This window comes from Cryptomeria japonica, chromosome 2 (genome assembly GCF_030272615.1).
Source record: "Cryptomeria japonica chromosome 2, Sugi_1.0, whole genome shotgun sequence".
Lineage (NCBI taxonomy): Eukaryota > Viridiplantae > Streptophyta > Pinopsida > Cupressales > Cupressaceae > Cryptomeria > Cryptomeria japonica.
The window spans coordinates 413,089,087-413,110,583 of NC_081406.1; the positions used below are offsets into that span (position 1 = coordinate 413,089,087).

At 36.8% G+C, this 21,497-nt stretch overlaps 1 protein-coding gene across 7 annotated transcripts in view; it reads left to right on the forward strand.

The window, feature by feature from the left end:
• LOC131061996 (uncharacterized) overlaps window positions 1–21,035 on the forward strand; it is a 75,585-nt gene extending 54,550 nt beyond the window's left edge. For 2 of the 7 annotated variants that reach the window (XM_057995833.2, XM_057995831.2), the window contains exons 10-11: window positions 19,223–19,274; window positions 19,407–21,035. In XM_057995833.2, coding sequence (XP_057851816.1) covers window positions 19,223–19,274; window positions 19,407–19,940 — 586 coding nt within the window. In that variant the 3' untranslated portion in view covers window positions 19,941–21,035. Of the gene's footprint in view, window positions 1–15,725; window positions 16,428–19,192; window positions 19,275–19,395 lie in introns of those variants that run through there. The other 5 variants (XM_057995832.2, XM_057995834.2, XM_057995835.2 and 2 more) reach the window with 5 other exon arrangements.
• Window positions 21,036–21,497: the final 462 nt, after the last annotated feature.

Here is a 21,497-nt window from a genome sequence, read left to right on the forward strand (position 1 = left end):
AATCTTTTTGCACGCAGCCGTCTTATTAATGGTTTTATGACATATTCTCTACGCATGTAGCCGTCGCATGGGGAATGATGGGCATTTATTTCTTGCATGGGAATATTTGTTGTATTTTGGACAAGTTTGATGTAATGGGGTGCATTTAATGCACAAATGGACGCCATTTTTGGGCTTATTGAATTAATTGTATATGGGCATGATGGGTATTAATTGCTGATTCCCACCTTGTTGCATCTTGAGTGGAGAATCTTTTAGGGTAAAACCCTAATTAAGGTTTGCATGTAGTCAAGGCCAGAAGACTATATAAAGGGGTGACCCCCCTCATTTTTGAAGGAGGAGAGATTATTACCAAAGATTGTTGCTAAGAGTTTTCGAAGCAAACACTTAATACATTGTTCAATTGTTGGTGTGTTCTTGTGTTGTTTTGAAGCTTGCATGGTCTCACTCTCTTCATATAGATTAGATTTGCTTTCATGTTGTTAGATGAACTGGAATTGATAGGATTGCTTGTTGCAAAGTCTGTGCTCATACTTTTGGTGTGCAACTGATTGTTGCATACTATGCAAAGTTAGCCTGAGCCTCCATTATATGTGTATGCTTAACTTTGATTATCAGTGGAGATTGTTTGATTTGATGGTTTCCATTGGTGATTTGAAAACCTTTAACACACCCTTTGAAGATTGCACTGCCTTATGTAGTTGTGCTCTGCTGGCAAAGCGAAGAATGGTTGGATTTTGGATAAGTAATCCCATCTCTTTGTTCGTAGGGTTAGATTAGTCTTAGGCTAGCTTTCTAAACCCTATCCTATTTACTTTTCTGCATATTCCAAATCCAAAAATCCAAAAAAAAAAAAAAGAGCTTTCATTGCAAATCATTCGCACAAAAATCCTTGTTATCCTCTTCAAGTGAATGCGTAAGGCCCCTTGGGTTAACAACAAACTTATCAACTGATTGAGTCATTTTCAGGATTAAAGGAACCTTGGAGTTAGCCGTTTGAACTTTCTTGTAATCTTAGCATACGGTATAACTTTGATCAAGAGAGAATAGAGTGACCGTTGGTAAACTTTATTCTGTGTTCGGCGTAGTCCTAAAAAACACGTCAACACTACCCAATTTTGTTCTTTGAAACAATGAGAAAAGGAGTCTGATTCAAAATTATGGCACATTATGATAGCCTCTTCTAGAAGACATCTGAGTATCCTGAATTTTAGTAAACCTTTTATAACATTCATCGAGTCGCCTTCCACCAAAACGTTATTGCAACCCTCTGACTGAGTCATTGAAGGGCCTGCAATTGCGGACTCCCCTTCTGCCTAATTGTTTGTCTTGTGATCCAATATAAGGGACCCACCATTCACAAAGTCTCTGGACAAATTACATATGACAAAGTCAGCCCCAGCCAGGCCAGAGTTCCCATGAGATGCACTATCAAAATTCAATCTCCATTTGTCTCTTCAGGGACATCCGAGAAAAAAAACTCAATCTCCATTTATCTAATCTTCCAATAGCCTTTTTAGCTAAAAGCCCATTAATGGGAAAAGAGATAATAACCTGTTGATGTATATGTCCCGTTGGTATTTTCTGGACAATACGTGTGTAAGTTCTTATAACAAAATTTCTGATTTAACTCTCTCAAGTATGATGACATTAACTGAACTGATTAGAACAGAATTTCTGATTTAATTAGCTTGAAATTTTGGAATTGAAAATTAAGTCTATAAAATGCTTATGATTGTAAATGATAGTTTACCATGATATCCAATGTGCTTGACTTTTGTTTTTACTTTTGTTGTGACATCTATAGTAATTTATAAACAAATTGTAGTGGTCAACTCTAGCTATCATGTTCCTTCTTGTGTGACTAGTTTGGTTGTTTAGTGATCTTCATTGGGGTCTACATTCATCCTCTGTGTATTAGTCAGGTCATTAAACAACCTCCATTTGGGTATCCATCCATCCTCTGTGTATTAGCTGGGTCCTCTAGCAACCTCTATTTGGGTCTCCATCCATGATAGTCAGGCCTGATTATGTTGAAGACAATATATGCTACAAATCTAAAAAATTGAGATTTTCCTATTTGTCCAATTTGTGCAATGGTCTTTTGTATGCATAATTGTTAATATCTCGTATATATTAGACTACTTTTATATGTGCAATTTTTTGTAATTTTTTTATTTAAGTATATAATTATTATCAGAACTAAGAAGTCATTTTTCCTGTGCTGTTGTTATTTAGTTTGTCACTCCTATGAAGGTATAAGTGGTGATTTCCAAGAGACTTGTTAACTATGAACTTTCAAGGAAGAAGGCTGCAAAGAATCTATCAAGGTCTATATGAGTTGGAGGTGATGAGGTTGTTTATTGATGGGAGAGTTCTGATGGAAAGCGACAAATACTATTCTATTGGTAGAGGAGAATGTTATAGGATGATAGTTGAGCATATAGGAGCTTTGCACCTTTTAACAAAATAAGAAATGGCTGGTGTTGACAGTATGACTTAAATACAATATATTCTCTCAATTTGTATTTAAAATGCCATTATGTCTGGCACATGAAAAGAATATTACTTTATTTAAGGGCAAGTGATAAGACAAAAGATAAGTTTAGCTTGAGAATTATATAAACAGATGCAAATGATACAAGCAAGTGATAAGAGCATGAGGAAGTTTAGCCTAGAAGTGACATAGAAGAACGTACTGTGATTTGTTACCACATGATGCCCAAAAGGATATTTTTCCTAATGGAACTGGTCTGAAATTTCAATTTCTACCAAGAAATATCAAGGAGGACATTTACAACTTTTAGACTATGGTTTCGATCTCATTGCCATAAAAACCAATAAAAAAGGGAGACAAGTAGAAAGGTCAAATTGTCAACTTAAAAGTCATTAAGGGAATAGGCGAACAAAAAGACACAAGTATAGAGAAAGTCAATCACTAGGGGACTTAAATTGTTTTTATAATAAATAATTATTCAGAATTTTAATGAATACGAACAAAGAAGTCAACAATGTGAAGACATATGAATACTTTCCAATGTGTGTGATTAACTATATTGTGTTAGTTTCCACTTCCATGAAAGCTAATGATGGATCGATTAAAAATTGATATTGGTGAAGGCAAAAATAATGATGTAGATTGGCTGGGTCTTCAATCTCGAGAGACCTCTCATGCTCTTGGGGTGTGGTTGATGTCAACCCTCCTTGTAAGTGCTACCCTTAACTTGGATATTGTGTGTCATTCTTGTGATTGTGTCGCTGGTTTTGTGTGTTTCGAGTTGCATGTCTTTATTTTACAGTTTTTGAATTGTTGATTGAATACCCTTCGTACCTTGTCCGCCTAGGTGAATGATCACTCACACAAATGTGCCTACCATTTGTGCGAGCTGTATGGATAGTGGGCTTGTGGATATAAAGAGGAAACAAACCCTAAGAACTTAAAACATATTGATAATGATGAAAGGCTAAAGCAAAGAAAACTTCAAAGAAGACCTGCAACCAGCAAATATAGAAGAACCGTTGGAAATAACAGCATTCGATGTGGGAGTTAGAGGATACGGTCCAGGGCACATTGCAGTTCAAGGAGGAGACGACAATGTCCAAACTGAAGGAGGTAAGGACCCTCTCATTCCTAGGGTTTTAAGAGTTAATCTTAATGAGGAGATGATTGTAGCCCTTAAGAAAGAAGAGAGTAGGCTCAAGAATGTGGCTATCTTTTTTGCTTGCCTTGATAGTAATGCCCTCCTCGCTAGAAGATTTTTTGATAATTGTCTTAACATTGGATGGGGAAAGAACTTGGTATATATGTCTCATTTTGCCGTATGTTACAAAAAGGTCTCTTTGTGATATGCTTAAAGAACCACAATATGCAAGAAAGAATCCATGAGAAAAAATATTGGAATGTGGGTAAGTCTTTGTCTAAAGCCATTGCTTGGTCTCCAAATGTTTCTTACAATGAGATTTTGTTTTGCTCCATCCTGAGGTGGATAAATGTTATAAATGTGCTGGTGCAAGTCTGGAAATTTCTGCTTCACTTGCTTAAACCTAAGTTATCGGGTTCAGCTATATAGGTCCCCGTATTGCTCAAATACGGTTCTGGTTCGTGGTTCATATATGGTTCCAAGTTCAGTTCGATGACTTTGTTCGGTGAAATTTATATTATGTTTTGCACTCTGTTTTGGCCTCTTTCTGTTGACATGCCGTAGCCCTAAGTCACCAGGTTCGAATTCGAATTCGAAGTTCGACAGCTTTGAAATTCGAATGAAGTTCGATGCGGAAAAAATTCGAAATGTATAAAATTCGAATTAAATTCGCCATATGTAATTTTTAAATTTTTTTTTAATAAATATATGTAATATATCTATAAATTTGCGTAAATAGTTTAACATTGATAAATAGACTTGAAATCATTACAAAAAGATGACACATTTATAAAATATAAACTGTAGGAAACATATGCTTTCACTATTGCAAAGATGTTCTTTTGTCAAAAAGGTACAATAACAGTCAAAAACTTTAGAACTTTAAAATAACTCTAAGTCATCAAGAGCACTTGGCTGGGATGCCAAATCATCATCATCTGTATCACTACTCAGTTCATCATCTGCAAAGTCAGGCTCATCTGCATCTGGCATTGCTATGCCTTCAAGAGGTTGTTGTAAAGAAGTGTTCTTTGCTGATTTGTTCATCAGCAATTTCAAATTGCTGCGAACATAGACAAGATCTCCCAACTTTCCAGTCAGCAATTTGTTCCTCTTTTTGGAATGGATGTGGTCAAAGCAACTCCAGTTCCTCTCACAAGCTGATGAACTTGCTCCCTGACTCAAAATTCGAATAGCAAACTCTTGCAGTTCAGGAGCTGATGATCCATAAGAGATCCACCATCTATATCCAGACATACGTGGCGAGTCATATTTGGCTTCTGCCCCTCCAAACATCCCTTCTCCTCTCTTGTATTGCCAACTTTGATCTCTGATTAGTGCTGCAATTTCTGGATTTGGTACATACCTGCAAATGGCTTGGTAAAGCCCTGCCATGATTTCATTATCACCCCTTCTATCAATAGAAAACAACTTAGGCTCCAAAAAGCAAGCTGCTGCATGTAAAGGTGTGTGCATCATTTTCCATCTGCAATCAACTATCTCCCATATCTGCATATATTCTGCTTCTTCATTGTTTAGTGCTTTTTGAATAGATTCCTTACACCGGTCCATGCTTTCATAAAGCATGCCAAGGCAAGGGGTGTCACCATCAACCATACGAAGCACGTCAACAATTGGTTCACATACAAGCAAGACTTTTGCTGCACTTTCCCAGAAATTGCTGTTTAGGATGATTTGCTCTATGTTCTTCCCCTTGGGGCCTTTAGAAAGCACTGAACTTTCCCACTGATTGGAACATATAACAGACCTCAAAGCTGCTTTTTTCTTCAACCACTCTTTTCAAAGTGATATAATATGAAGCAAATCTTGTTTCACAAGGCCTCAACAATTCCTTTGATGCATGCTGCCTATAAATACTCAATGTGAGACGATGATTCCGTATGAAATTTGCAATTGCTCTCCCTCTATGAATAGCTTCATTTACCCATGGGAATTTAGCCAAGTCATGAAGCAACAAATCGAGACAATGGGCTGCACATGGGCTCCAATATATCTGTGGGTACTTCTCTACAATCAGCCTCCCAGCTCCCACACAATTTGCTGCACTATCAGTTACCACTTGAACCACATTTTCCATCCCTACTTCAAGAATGGCTTCCTCTAATATTTGAAAAATATACTCTGAAGTTTTTTTGTGGTTCATGGTGTCAATGACTTTCAAAAACACAACACCTTCAGGACAAGACACCAAAACATTAATCAATGGCCTTTGACACATATCTGACCATCCATCACTCAATATAGTGCAACCTGTTTCCTTCCAAGTGGCTTTGACATTTTCTAATTTTTCAGTCACTCTATCTTTTGACCTCTGCAAAAGAGTTGTCCTGATAGCCTCTGAACCTGGGGGTGTGTACCCTTTGCCAAACTCTGCAATTTTCTGAACTGCATTGCGGAAATGAGGATTTCTCGCAACATTGAATGGAATAGCACTTGTGTAAAACAAATCAGCAACTGCATCATCCACCTGTTGTTTCTCTATTGGTTTCCAAAAGTTGTTCAGTGTTCCACTCTGTTTTGGTACACTCGCCGCTTCGGATTGCACAGAAGAGGAAGACATGGCAGATGTGAATCTAGATATATCTCCTTCAATTCTCTGTTTCTTTTGTGCCTTCTTCATTTTGCCTACCGTTGAAGCAGCCAACTCTTTCTCTAGAATAGCTTTAAGTTCTGGAGTCGCACCTATGCATGCTTGAACACCTCCACCTGGACCCCCTGTATTAGCAAGGAAGTGGTCCCTAAGCCTTGTTAAACTTCCAATAATATTTGCCTGACATATGTTACATTTGATGTGAGTTCCATTTCGGGTCACATGCTTCCATGCCTCAGAAGTTGATTTGGGAGGAGCCATTAAATGAAAATCTGCATGTTTGGAAAGAAAAATTAAAAAACACACTACTTTTATTTCAACCGTTTAAAAATATATAATATTAAACAATATAATAAAAAACCATTAATATAAAATTATAAATTATATAATAATAATATTAAACAACATTATAAATTTATAAATAAACATTATAAAGTATAAACTATTAATTAACCTAAAAAAATATTAAATAAACAACATTATTAAATAATAATAAACCTAAAAAAATATTAAATAAACAACATTATAAATTTATAAACATTTAATAAACAATATTATAAACATTATAAATTTATAAACATTTAATAAACAATATTATAAACATAAAAAAATTGACACCATATTAATATTAAACATAAAAAATATTAAACCTAAAAAAAATTAAAAAAATATAAAAATATATAATATAATATTACAAAATATTAATATAAAATCATAAATTTTTAAAAATTAACATTATAAACAAAAAACAAAAATAATAAAATTAAAAAAAATGGCAGCCTACCTGTGCAGGTCGCGGACTGGTCGCGGACGTGTCGAGGCTGGCCGGTGGCGTCGCGGACTGCAGGTGGCGTCGCGGGCTGGTGGCGACGCGAGCTGGTGGCGTCGCAGACTGCAGGTGGCGTCGTGGACTGGAGGCGACGCGAGCTGGTGGCGTCGCAGACTGGTGGCGACGCGAGTTGGTGGCGTCGCGGACTGGTGGCGGCCGAGCAACTCCTTTGGCAACTCGCGTGGCGGTCGGGCAGAGTGGGCTCCGTTAGCAACTCGCGGGGGTGTGATTGCAACTCCTACGGCCGCCCTTTTATAAAATCCGCGAGAAAACCTAAAACGCAAACCCCAAAAAATAAAAAACACTTTAACAAACCCTAATTTTTTTTCCGAATTTAATCGATTTTTTGAATGGTTTTTCAAGTTCGCCGAATTTCGAACTTCAAGGTTCAAATTCGGTCGAACCTGGTGACTTAGCCGTAGCCAATAGTCACCGGGTTTGCCGAATTTCGGCTATGATGTTCGAAATTCAGCAAACATAAAAAGAAGGCCTAAAAAATTCGCTGTAATTTGCCCAAAAATTTGTACGGATTAGCTCTTACGGCTTTTTATTAAAATATATTTAAAAATAACAGTCTCTAAGTCCAATGTGGTGCGTGAGGTTGCAAGTTCAGACATTTCGGGAGAGCTCGGGGTCGCATGAAATTTTGAGATCCTGTTTTGGCTTTTTAATGAAATTCGATGAGATTATTTTCCCGACTTTCTACGCCTGGGGCATTCCTCAATCTGGAGCGTGTGCCTTCTGCTCGATGCTTAAGCCTTAAGCATGGGAAATCGTCCACTATTGTTCCAACATAGCTATACTAAAACTTAATATATTTAAGGAGGGATAGACACCGTTATTTTTTTTTTTCTTTTGGGAATCATGATTATTTATTGTATAAAACTTACTATACTATATTGTACTGTACTGTACTGTACTATACTATGGATATATTATTATGTAGTATATTTTACACACACACACAGATATATATATATATATATATATAAAGTTTTAATTGTTTTTGTAGTAATGAACCCAAACCCCTTTTCAAAATTTTGCCGTACCAACGTACCGGTTCTTCGAACCCGAACTGGTGCCCGAACCCGAACTGGGAACTTTGGCTTAAACCCATCGGAAAACCTCTCCAAGTGGAGGACAGCCGAGCAACCCTCCTACACTTGGATGCAAGAATTCTGATTTCCTTTAAATCCCAAAGATCTTGGAATTCTCTCTAGGGGACCAAATCTATAGGTGTGACATTAAAGCCCTGGGGGGGCCTTAACTTATGTTTTTTGTGTAAGATTGATGGTCACCACAAAAGAGACTATCCCTTGATTGTAAATAATAATAAGAATCTAAATTCTAACCCTCTTAATGCAGCCTTTAATAAAATGGACACTCAGACACTCTCTGAAGATGATACCCATGGAGAAACTAGTGCCTTGGTAGATAAGGGAGAGAATACCACAAACATTGTGAAGGCTTCTTCATTGAAGGCTCCAAATGAGGAAAACCTAGCCACCATGGGATCATCTTCTAAGGGTGATGGGGGTAAGAATAAAGTTGAGATAAAGGAAACCAATGATGTTTCAATGAATGATAAGAAGAATGAAAATAAAGAGAAGGGCTCTAACCAGTCTATTAATCATAAGAAAAATGCTCAAGAACTTGTGCTTGCTAAACTGAAAGAGTTGAATAAATTCAGACAAAATAAAAAATTCTTTCTCAGACCCTCCTAACACTACTAACACATTAGATGTTGAAGGGGTAGCACTAAAAGGTAGCAATGAAGAACCTCCTCAAGTGGAGAATGAGAAAGACACAACCCTTGCCATTATTTGCAAGAAGGGTCATAATGATAATATCTTACCATTATACCTATTTGACACTACCTTCTCAATGGATTTAGAGGGGGCTATATCTGAAAGTGAATGCAACAACATGATGATAGATATGGAATGCATCAATCCCCTTGCCCAAGACAATGAGAAGGTGGTGGCAGAAGGTGGATAAAAAAGCATCTCTAGAAAAATTAAAAAGAAGAGGAAGACTGTCAATAGAAACAATTGTTGGACATTTTGTCATTGATGTCAAAGGATAATTTTCAAGGCTTCAGAAAAGAGAATTGGAGTGAAATACTAGTTGAGCTTCTTGAGGTGCTTGAGCTACTTGGCTGGTTGTGTGCTTGAGCTGGTTACTTGCTTGCTTCAGCTGCTTGACCTGCCTGCTTGGTTGGTTGGTTCAGCTGCTTGCTTGGTTACTTCAGCTGTGTGGGTGTCTACTTCAGCTGCCTATGTTTCTGATTCACCTAGCTGCCTATGTTTCTGCTTCACCTAGCTGCCTGTCTACCTCAGCTGGTTGGTTGTCTTCTTTTTGTGCCAAGTGTCAAATCTTGCCATGTCATCATGTGAATATATCTAAGGCGTCGAATATATTTAAGGTGAAGACAGTTTCCTCTAGCTGCCGTGGAAGGTAGAGATAATAATAAGCAACAAATTTATTTATTTCCTTTACTCTCGACGGGTTCAGATTTTGGTGAGTGGCAGATTTATTAGAAACAACTCTTTGTAACGTTTTTTTTGACAGATTTATTTTCTTTACACCTGACGGGTTCAGATTTTGGTGGGTGGCGGATTTATTTGAAAAACCTCCTTGTAACGTCTTCTGGCACGATTCTCTTAAAAAGACAAACTTTATTATGTCAAATTGTCGGGGGGCTATTAAAAGTATGTGTAGCATCACTATGGGATGGATACTATTTTGCTATCATTTATTAACTCTTTGCTGTTGTTCTTTTTGGAAGTTTTGTTTTTGTGTAAGCTGTTTTCGGGAGTGCGTTTCTATAGAAAACATGATGAATGGTTGTTGTATATTCTCCATAGTTTTGGAGTGAATGGTATTCATGGCTTGGTGTTTGGTATTGCCATAAGATGTGAAGTTGAAGCATCGGTGTTGCCAGAGTTGTCCACTACAGACTGTGAAACCGTTCTTTTCACTTATGCCATTGTAGAGATTCCAGTTTTATGCTATCACTGAAGAGTAATATTTTCAGGGCACGATTCTTTGAAGGAATGAATAACAAATATTTCCTGTACTGAATCGCAACTGTTTGTAAAAAACAGCCAACCGAAGTATTTGCTTTTATTGAGCAATCGTATAACTTAGTGCTGAGATAAATAGTGTGTGTGGCTGGTGGAGTATTTGGTTTACACCAGGGAGTCACATGGTATACATAAAAATATGATGTATAAAAAGAGGATTGTGTAAACAGTAAAAACAGGAGTGTATGAAGAGTTAAGAATTTCTTTTTCTGATCTGTTTTTCATGTTGTTATTTTAAGAAGGCAGAATAGTTCTTATATAAAAGTGGGTGATTTATAAAGAAAAACTGTATGTGAGCTGATTTGATGAAAAGTTCTTTTCAAGTTTTCTGTGAAAACTGAGGTTGGTGCTTGAGCTGATAGGAGTTGGTGCTCCAGCAGAACAGAGGGTTGGTGCTCTTCGAGAGTTGGTGCTCTCTCTTGTAATTGGGTTGGTGCCCATTTATGTTATTGAAAGCTATTTGAGGCCGTGGTTTTTTATCCGAAAGGGTTTTCCACGAGAAATCTGGTGTATGTGTTCTGATGATTTGTAATGTCCCCTTTTTATAGGCAGTCAATTCCCAAAGGTAAACATACATTACTACCTAGTATATTACATTAATTCAGAGTAGATAATTAAAGTTGTCCATAATTCAACTTAATATTGTCATTACTCCAGTCCTAATTCCTAATCCCTTCTCATTCTTAATCCCAGAAGAGGGCATTGGCTTGTCTAGGGCGCTATGACACCACCTCCCTAATTCAGCCCAGACATCAGGAACATTAGTCCTTTCATCCTTGGGGCCTTTTTATCTTGAAGTGTATTTACTCTCCCTCTGCCTGAGCACTCCTCTCCCTTAGACTGAATATAGTTGTCTTTCAATTATTATGAATATATATGAAATTAAGTATGACTGTCATACATATTCCAGTCCATATTAGTAGTATTAATATTAATACTAAATTCTGCATAAGAATATTATCAGGCTTCATATATTAAGCACATCCCCATGCATACCACCAAGAACATAGATGTTACTGCCTGTAACTTAATAACAGGTCTAATCTGATCTGATCGATGGTGATGTCACTGGATGCTTTGATTCCTTTCCTTTATGTCTCTCAATGTGAGGGAGAGGTCACACCTCTTCATCATGTATGCCCTTTGGCAAGAGAAACACCCTTTCACCATTAGCACCCTTTGAAAGAGTGTAACTCTTCCTTATTTATGCCCTTTTAAAGGGACACAAACTTTCACAATCAGATCTGCACTTCTTATTTAAATCTGATCTGTACTTCTGATTCCCAATTATTCCTCCCTCAAATGAGGTTCTTTCTTCCCTTTTATATCTCATGTTTGAGGGAGTCACAACTTTTCATTTTTTGTCATTTGACCATTCATTAACTAACTAAATTTTAATTATATTCTTTTATATTTTTTTTAATTTAAATTTTAATATTTAAATTTTATTATTACTTTTTATTATTAAATTCTATTTCAAAGTGGGGACATTACATGATTGTTTTGTCATGTTTTATGTGGTTTCAAGTTTTAAAAGTTTAAATATCTGCAATACTGATTCACCCCCCACTCTTAGTATTGCCTGTGTGCTCTTCACCAATAGCACTATTAAGACAGGTAAGAAAGGAAAAGGGATCAGTCTCCTTGAATGTTTTGACAAGCTTTGCAAAATGGCAAAGCCGATTCTCCCTCCTAAGTGATTATGATCAATTGCATTAGTTGGAATATTAGGGAATTCGAGTCCCTAGATAGAAAGTATGCTATTAGAACCTTTTGCAACTAGAATAAAAATATGGACTTCTTGTTATTACAAGAGGTTAAGGCAACGAGGTTTTACACTTTTACTTGATCAATAATCTGAAATTTGTATGGAAAGATGCCGTAATGGTTCACTCATCCCATGAGAAAGTGAAGGGGGGAGTTGCAATTCTTGTAAGCAAGACATGGAGTATGTTTATTAAAAAGTCTGGTTGTTTTCCATGTAACAGATGCCTTTGGATTGAGATTGAAAGAAATAATTTCAAATTTGGGATTTGCTCTGTGTATGTGCCTAATTTACACAAGGATAGAATAGCCTTGTGGCAGTGGATGGCAACCTCTCTCCTAAATATTCCATGGGTGGTTGGTGGGGACTTTAACATGATTGAAAGCAATTTTTTGGGAAAGAAATTGTTGAAATTGTTTGATTGCTAGAAGGCAATAAGAAAGAAATAAAAACTGTGTGGTTTACATGGTGCAATAAGCAGGGAAAAGAGTATATTGTAGACTGGATCGGTTCTATGCTCAAAGAGATACTTTCTGTTCTGACGATAGTAATGGCTCCAATAGTGTGCAAGTAGAGCTTAGATGTCTGTCTGATCATCATCCTATTAAGACCAAAATCATATTCAAGGACACCAACTTGGTTAGGGATAGAACTAAAGGAGGGTTATACAAGCTTAATACAGATGTCCTAAGGCAACAAGATTGTTTGGATGGGATACACACCCTTTGGAGTATAACAAAAGCTGTGAATAATGAAGGACAGGCCAGAAAATACTGGAACTCAGTAATTACCAATATGCAAAAACTCCTAAGTACCATAGGCAAAAGGAATGCCATTGGTAATAGGAAGGTGGAATATAGACTACACGAGGAGTTGACTAAGATTGAGAACAAACTGCAAACAGTTCCAGGGAACAGTGAATTGATCAATCATCTCAAAATTGTGCAGCACAACTTGAGGAAGTTTCAAACCAAAAATGCACAAGGTGTTAAAATAAGGACCAAGCTGAATTGGATCAAGGTGACAAAGGAAACAAATACTTCTTTAACATGCTAAGGTCAAAACAGAGAGTGGAAACTATTGGACCAATCTTGGTGGATGATCATTGGTGCCATGATAATTCTGAGATTAAGAAAGTGTTATTGAATTTTTATTAAGGATTGTTTACTGCAGAAGATGAGAACTCAAGGTGCAAGCAAGCTTAGGAGATGTGCAAAAGAATTATCCCTGAGAAGTTGAGCCCCGAGCTTGCCAAAGATGTAGGCAAAGAAATCACTAGAGAAGAGATTGCCAGTAGCATATTGTCCTTCCATAATGGTAAATTCCCCAGATCAGATGGGTTACTACGCGAATTCTATAAGGCCAATCTTGATTGGATTGTAGAAGATCTATATGACATGTATTGTTAAGCTATTAGAGAAGGAACACTGGGGGAAGAGATCATTAAAGGAATTATTAAGATGTTACCCAAGGATTGGGAAAAAACTCAAAAGTAACATCAGGAGTTGGAGACTAATCTCCCTTCTGAATGTCTCTTATAAATTTTTTGCTAAGGTTCTTGCAAGGAGGCTGACAGATTTCCTACCACTTATTGTTAACTAGATTCAAACAGGATTCATGAAAAGAAGGTATATATTGGAAAACCTATTAACCAGCTGGGAGGGCCTTGATTGGGCTAAGAGAAGTGCTCAGGTGGTAGGTATTCTGCTGCTTGACTTTGAAAAAGCATATGACCATGTAGAGTGGTCCTTCATCTTAATGGTTCTAGGTGCAATCAACTGGTTTCCCAGAATTTTACTGTAAGATGGTCAAAGTTCTTTTTAAAGATGCAAATGGACAAATAGATATTAATGGAGAATTATCTGATGCATTCCCCCTTGGCAGGTCTATCAAACAAGGGTGTCCTTTGGCCCCAACCTTGTTTGTTATTGCATCAGAAGCTTTATATTATGCACTCCGATCTGATTTACTTGGCCTTAAAGTGCAGGGCATCATTTTACTAGATAAATCTCTCCTGCTCAATATACAATTTGCAGATGATACTGCCTTGTTGCCTGCATTGGAAAAGGATAACATGATGAACTTGGTTAACAAATTAGAGTTCTTTTGTAGTGCCTCTATGTCCAAGATATCTCAGCCTAAGTTGACCTTACTAGGATGGTCCAATGACCCTCCTGAGTGGGTGAGTCATTTTGGTTGGGAATGGGGAGGGCTTGGTAAAACAGTAAGATATCTAGGCATACCATTTTCTGTATCCCCCTCACTGCCTAATATGTGGGAATGGATGTATGCAAACATTGAGTGAAAGCTCAATAGTTGGAATAAAAACTATTCATCAGGTTTGTCAAATGATCTTATCCTCATACTCTATTTACTATTCATCGATGTGGTTCTTTGCTGGTTACCAGGTAGATAAAGTGCAGAAAATTATTAGACAGTTCTTGTGGACGGATGGGAGAGGTAAGAAAATAATGCATACTGTAAAATGGGAATGGTGTTGCCTGAGTAAGGAGTTAGGTGGGTTGGGGTTCAAGGACCTTAGAAAGCAAGGAATTGCTTTGGCATCCAAATAGGTTGTCAAGGTATTAGATGGGAGTGAACCATGGAAGATATTGATAAGGAGGAATTTACTGTAAGATGGTCAAAGTTCTCTTTAAAGATGCAAATGGACAAATAGATATTGACCATCTTACGGTTGGGGTTCAAGGACCTTAGAAAGCAAGGAATTGCCTTGGCATCCAAATGGGTTGTCAAGGTATTAGATGGGAGTGAACCATGGAAGATATTGATAAGGAGGAACATTCAAGATGCTACCCCTAAGAAGGCCAGAAAGTGGAAAGACTTGCATATTCATGATACCCTTTTCGGTAAGTTCAGTGCTACCTCTTTAGGGTTTAATGTGTTTCGTAGTATTTGGAGAGCCTGGGAAATGTGTAAAGAAAAGGTGCAATTTACTAAGGTAGTGAACTCTGCTGAGAGTAAGGTTTATGGCTTCAGATCCCCTTGGTGGAATGTTGAATGCAAAGGTCAATTTTTGGCTCTCCTACAAGGATGCTCTGCCAAAAGATGGAATCTTGCTGGGATCACTAAGTTGAATAACCTGTTTGTCAATAATAGTATCAAGAATTGAGAAATCACGAAAACAGCATTTAATCTTGAGAAAGTAATTAAAGGACATGCTCTGTTTTAATGAATACATTGGCCAAGTTAAAGCAACTTGTTAAGATACTGAATGATGCTGATTGCTTTCTGCACTTTAAGTGGACTGATGGCACCCCCTTCCTTAATCTTAAAGCTCACTGTTTATATATAAGATCCTCACCCAGGCTTACAATGTCTTTGTGCATGTGAATAAATGTTGGAATCTGAACCTTAACAATAAAGAATGGATGAATTTACTGTCTGCTGGTTCAATGGTATAGAGCCTAAGAAACAATGCTTTAGATGGCAACTTACCATGCAGAGATTGGTAATCAATATAAACCCTGTCTCTGGTATGTGGCTGTATGGAGGATTGTTTTCACATTTCTTTTTCGATGTAAATTTGCTTTTGACATCTGGTCAATCTTTATGGGGAACATTGTAGGTTGGAACATTGCTGATAAGGTTTCTTGGTTTGAAATACTTGCTGGTTATGTCCATGGTCTGAATAAAAAATCTAACTTTTTCTGGCTCTTATTGTCTACTAAAATCCTTTGGTTTTTGTGGAAGGAATGAGCATGTATTCCAAGGTAAGGGGAGGGTTCTTACTAAGTCTAATTTTAGACTCACAGTGCTAATGATTATTGAACAGGTGGCCTTTACACTGAAGCTTCCAGTAGAGAGATTCATGAAGGTCCTCGAAGAAGGTTCCTCTCCAATATACAAAGAAGACATCCATAATGCAGACTATTGGCCCCAAGACCTGAGAAAGATGGACAAGAAGTTCCAAGAAGAATACATAGACTTCCAGAACCGCAATTGCAAAGAACACCAATACCAGTTGAAGAGAGACGAAGCTGCAAGGCACCTTGAGATCACTCATCAAAATTTTGATTGTTCCAGTTGGGAGAGAATTTCTCCCCCCATTGGAACATTTGATTCCTTCCAAATCAGCTGGGTCCAACCAAAGAAGAATGACAAGGAAAAAGGCAAAGAGAAAGTTAATGAAGATGACTAAGATGAGGAGAAATAAGAGGAACAACAGAATGATAGTGATAATGATGTTCCAATCTGGTTATTAGAATATGCTGCTTGTAGATGGTATAATGTTGATGTAGTATGATAATATATCGAAGTTTTAATATGATACTCTCAGCTGTATCAACTGGTTATGCATTTTTTGCTATTATTATGGTTCAGCCTGGTTGGGGCTTTGATGGAGTGACCATCTTGGTTACTATTGTTGTAATCAGGCTAACTTTTATTTTGGTAATTGATCTACAATTCAAAAAAAAAAATGATGTATAGTCAACATTTTTGCAGGAAGGGAAATTTGTAGAGAGATTTGGCTCCAGGATTTGAGTACTACACTGTATGTAGACTTTGCTAATTAATTGAGTTTGTGATCAGAACTTTAAAAAACATTGAATTAGTTTATAAGAATTTTAAAGAACTAGCCAATTATATATTTTAGAGAAACAAGGGAAACTTATTAGCATGCTTTCTCCAACAGTGTTGCACAAATCTTAGAAGTGAATTTCAAAATGAAATTTCCTTTAGTATACGAGCCAAGAATCCCCCAGAAATGTGAAACAATGGAATGGAAGAGTCGCTTAAGTATGTGCTTTTACAAGCAGCAAACAAATAGGACATAAGAGTTTATTACCAAACTGTAGGCTTCAGCTGGCCTATAATACATTAACACAATATTATTGCTCCGTGAAAATACAGAATTTCCAAGTTTTTGTAGGAGGCAGATGCCAAGGCATCTTGGGTAGTCTGTCCAACTAACAAGTCATTTAAGATACGTGAGATCAAACACATGCACAACCTAGGCTGACCCTTAGCTGTTGAGGTGGATTCCCTCCATTAAGGTTGACCCTCCTTGCTTGAGCTTCCAGTCAGTTGTTTCTTAACCTCAGGTGCACTGCCCTTGTTTGATCAAGACAATTCACCAGTTACACGAGCTGCTACTCTTTTGCTGAGTTGATCCCCATTGATCAGGGGGTTGGTTGTTGGCCATTCAGACTGACTGCAAGTTTATTGAGCTACTACATAGCTGTTTGAATCTATCATCAACTATCAAAAGCTAATCTGCGGTTCTCTAAGATGATCCCAACCACCTAGACCTTTCATTGCTTAGGTTAAATCCCAACCATTGGAGGCCAAATCCAGCATCATAAGGCCCTATCTGGGCTGCACAATAAATCGTTGTGGCAAACACAAGCATTTGCTGACAGTAGCAGACTAAAAATGGATTAAACTAATGTTGCATATGAAGGAATCAACAAATTTCAGCTAAGCCATGCAATTTTAATGGTGATAGAAAATTATGCACTTTTTAGCCGTTGGGGAGAAGTGTGACATCACATAGATGTGATAGGCTGCCTGGCAACTAAGGTAGAACATGATATCGCTAAGTTTTTTTGGTGCTGATTAAATTTTTTGTCATTGAAACTTGAATATATTTTGGGATTGGCAATGAAAAAAGTAGAGAAATTTAAAAACATCTGAAATTTCAGCTATTCATATGATAGGCATTCACCATATTTGTTATATAACCATATTACATTAGAGCTGAATTGAGAATTCATGTGACTCGACATACAAATTAACAAAAAGTCATTGTTATCATTGAGTTTTAGTTGTAATATATTCCATAATTCAAGGTGCATTTCTTGATTGGGCATTTTATTAAGTTGGTAACCATGCCTTTCTCTCTCTCTCTCTGAACCATCTTTAAATGTTTTTTAAAGTAAGTTTCCTAGTGCTTAGACGACTGACAGCCATGGTATTACTGTACTTAAGTAATGCAATTGACATTAAAATCCCTGCAATACTCTTTTACCGATGAGGTTGAAGAATCTGGTATACAATTCAAACATTATAAGTGGGTTTATGGACTTTTTTATGCTACATTGCATGTTTTATTGGTTTCTACTTATTCATGGCCATTATTGTAAATGAAACTTTAAAGTTATCTATTCCCATGTGAAAAGGACAATAAAATAAAAGTAATTAGTAAGAACACTTTTAGGCTTACAATAGATCATGTCTTGGAATGGTTGTTTGTGGAATGTTGGTGGAAGACTAACCAAGTGCATTGCCTATTTTGCTAGTTGGATGGTAAACTGTGGTGGCTAAATGCCTATGCCTTCTCATGGTATTTTTTTAATCAATTATGTACTATATAGAATTGTGTTTGGGTTGAAAAAATGCTTGTTTTGGTTTCCTTTCATAATTTGGAGTTTCTTTCCTTTGTTGCTCAAATATTCTAGATCCTCGTTTAGAAATTTCAAAACATTTCTTCTTTACAGTTAAGATTTCAGATGTCCAGTCCAAATTTAGGTTTTTTCTTGGATTGTGCTGGCTGCCCCAGAAAATCAGCAGTTTTTAGTTTGGTTCATAAAAATTGCTTTCTTGTCTTTGGCAAGAATTTCAATTTTATTCCCATTTATTCAGGTTTTTCTAGGTCCAAACTGCATGACAGTGGGCAAGTCTTGTAGTGGAATTCAGAAGCATAGTTTTTGAGCTCACCCTTCTGCTGCTGTCATTTGCCTTAGTTTTCTAATCCTAGTTGTTTCTATGGTTGGACTTTACATGCGGACCTAGTGGCCCTACACTTGGCTCTTTAGAGGTGATTGCATTCAGACAATAGTTTTAGTGACGTTAGTTTACACTGGGCTAAAGTTTTTATAGCACAGAATTATCATATGAGATGTAATGTTCTATATAACTAATGAGATGTAATGTTCTATATGAGATGTAATGTTTTTTTAATAGTCGTATATAACTATTAGTGTAATTGTTTTTAACAAATTCTAAGTGATGGGGGCCAGAGGGTAGGAGTGGAATCTGGACTCATTATTTGTGCTCCACACTTGGGACAGTTTTGCCAACTATCTAATGCTTTTCTTTCTATATCACACAGCTTGTTTATTGTATGGACCTCTTAATTAAATGTACTTGTTTTACTAGGGTAAAGACATCCTTTCATATATTCATGCAATACTGCAAAAGCAAAATTGTGTTATGGACAAAATGATGGTATCGGACATTTCTAGTTTTTTGTATTAACTAATAGCAGTTGCTTTTTTGGAATACTTGTTGGGACTTCAGTCTGATTATTCACGCTTTTCAATGACCTAGAAGTACTATGGAGGATGAAACAATTGGGGGAACTAGAAGTACAAATCCTCTGGTAAGTGATTATTTCTTTTCCAGATTTAAGCGAGGAAAAACATTCATTTGAAGGATATGCTAGTTTTAGAGGATATGATATTTTGCTTTCCAAAGTTCTGAGGATGCTCTTATATGCAAAGTTTATGTGTAGGTGAGAAAGCTGAAATGGAAAGAACAATTGAACAATGACAAAGAAGGTAATGGAAGAAGAAAACGGAGGACAGAGGAAACTACTACTGATAATGAGTGTCCCCCTATCTGTCTTACTTACCCAGGGGAATCTTTAGAGCATAAGAATATCCACTTTGGTGCATGTGAAACAAGGGAATCTGATGAAGATATATCAATAATATGGAGCAGGACAATTGCAATAAGAGCTGAAAGCTACTGTTTGTCAAACTCTAAGGAAAGTTCACCTGCATTTGATGAAACTACATCCTTTGAGGATGGATCAAATCATGTAGCTGAAAACAGAGAAGTTGAATGCAGCAATTCTCATGCTACTACTAGTAAGCACCACAGGGAAAAGCAAAATGGATATGCAAGTTGTCTAAAGTCTTTCAAGTATTGTTATAGCCGCCGTAGAAAACAAGTATGTGTTGGCAATGGCTTGTCTGGAGAGATCCCTTCTGTGGTATCATTTCCAGTAAAATCTTCCGTTTTGCATTCCAGTACAGTTTGTTGAATTGTAGGGGAATAGTTACTCAGAACCATGACACGCTTGTTTTATGCACATATTTATGGTTGTGAAAATTGGTGCATAGCGTTCTGTTGTTGGAGGGAAGTGTCACAAATTCATCTGAGGAAGCTTAAACCCAAAGTGCTTGGGTATAATATCAGAATTATAAATTTTTCCCAGAAGCTTGAAAGAGAATTGACTTGAGGTTCAATGTCATGGATACAAATAATAAGGAGATTTTGCTGAATGTTTGTTCATGTCGCTTGAAGAGCATTCTCCATGTAGATGAGAGGAGCAAACTTACTATTTTGGTACTAGGGAGCCTCTCTTTAAATCAGGATTCACCATTAGCCTCAGCACAGTGCTTAAGCATGCCTGCAATCAAGAATTTTAAGGAACTTGATGTATAGATTTTGTCTTTTATTTTGGAGCAAATGCAAATAATGGGCCTCATCTTAAATCAGGATTCACCATTCACATATTTATGGTTGTGAAAATTGGTGCATAGCGTTCTGTTGTTGGAGGGAAGTGTCACAAATTCATCTGAGGAAGCTTAAACCCAAAGTGCTTGGGTATAATATCAGAATTATAAATTTTTCCCAGAAGCTTGTAAGATAATTGACTGAGGTTCAATGTCATGGATACAAATAATAAGGAGATTTTGCTGAATGTTTGTTCATGTCGCTTGAAGAGCATTCTCCATGTAGATGAGAGGAGCAAACTTACTATTTTGGTACTAGGGAGCCTCTCTTTAAATCAGGATTCACCATTAGCCTCAGCACAGTGCTTAAGAATGCTTGCAATCAAGAATTTTTAAGGAACTTGATGTATAGATTTTGTCTTTTATTTTGGAGCAAATGCAAATAATGGGCCTCATCTTAAATCAGGATTCACCATTAGCCTCAGCACAGTGCTTAAGCATGCGTGCAATCAAGAATTTTTAAGGAACTTGATGTATAGATTGTCTTTTATTTTGGGAGCAAATGCAAATAATGGGGCAAGGTCATGTAAAATCCTCATCCAACTAAAATGCATCCCATGGTGCTTTATATTTTTTGAACATAGAACTTGTGAAAAACTTACTAGGAAACTATTTGTTCATTCAGGTGGTTCATGGTAAGGTTTGCCATTAATTATTTTAATTTTTTTAAAGTTTTCCAATTCTTTCCTTGATTTCTGTTATTTGTATGCTGCCACTTCAAGGGTTCAACGCTTTATCTGCTAACAGTCTTAATAATATAAAGACCATTATCCTTAACGGAGTTGCAATTTAAGGACAATATCAAAGGTAATAAAAAACAGTTATGAAACTAAAGACTACAACAGGAGTAAGGGATCGATGAAGAAATGCAAATAACCATAACCGACTGATCAAACTTAGATCTGTCTAATTGATTCAGAAGCCAAGACCCTGTTATATATAATATCTGGGAAAGCTGTCAGAGTCTGAGATAAATGATTATCCTGATGTTTGGACAAGTAAAGCATGATCGATCAGATTTTTATGTTCTGAATTATAACCCTGCAACAACTTATACAGAAAAAGATGAAGCTGAAGATAAA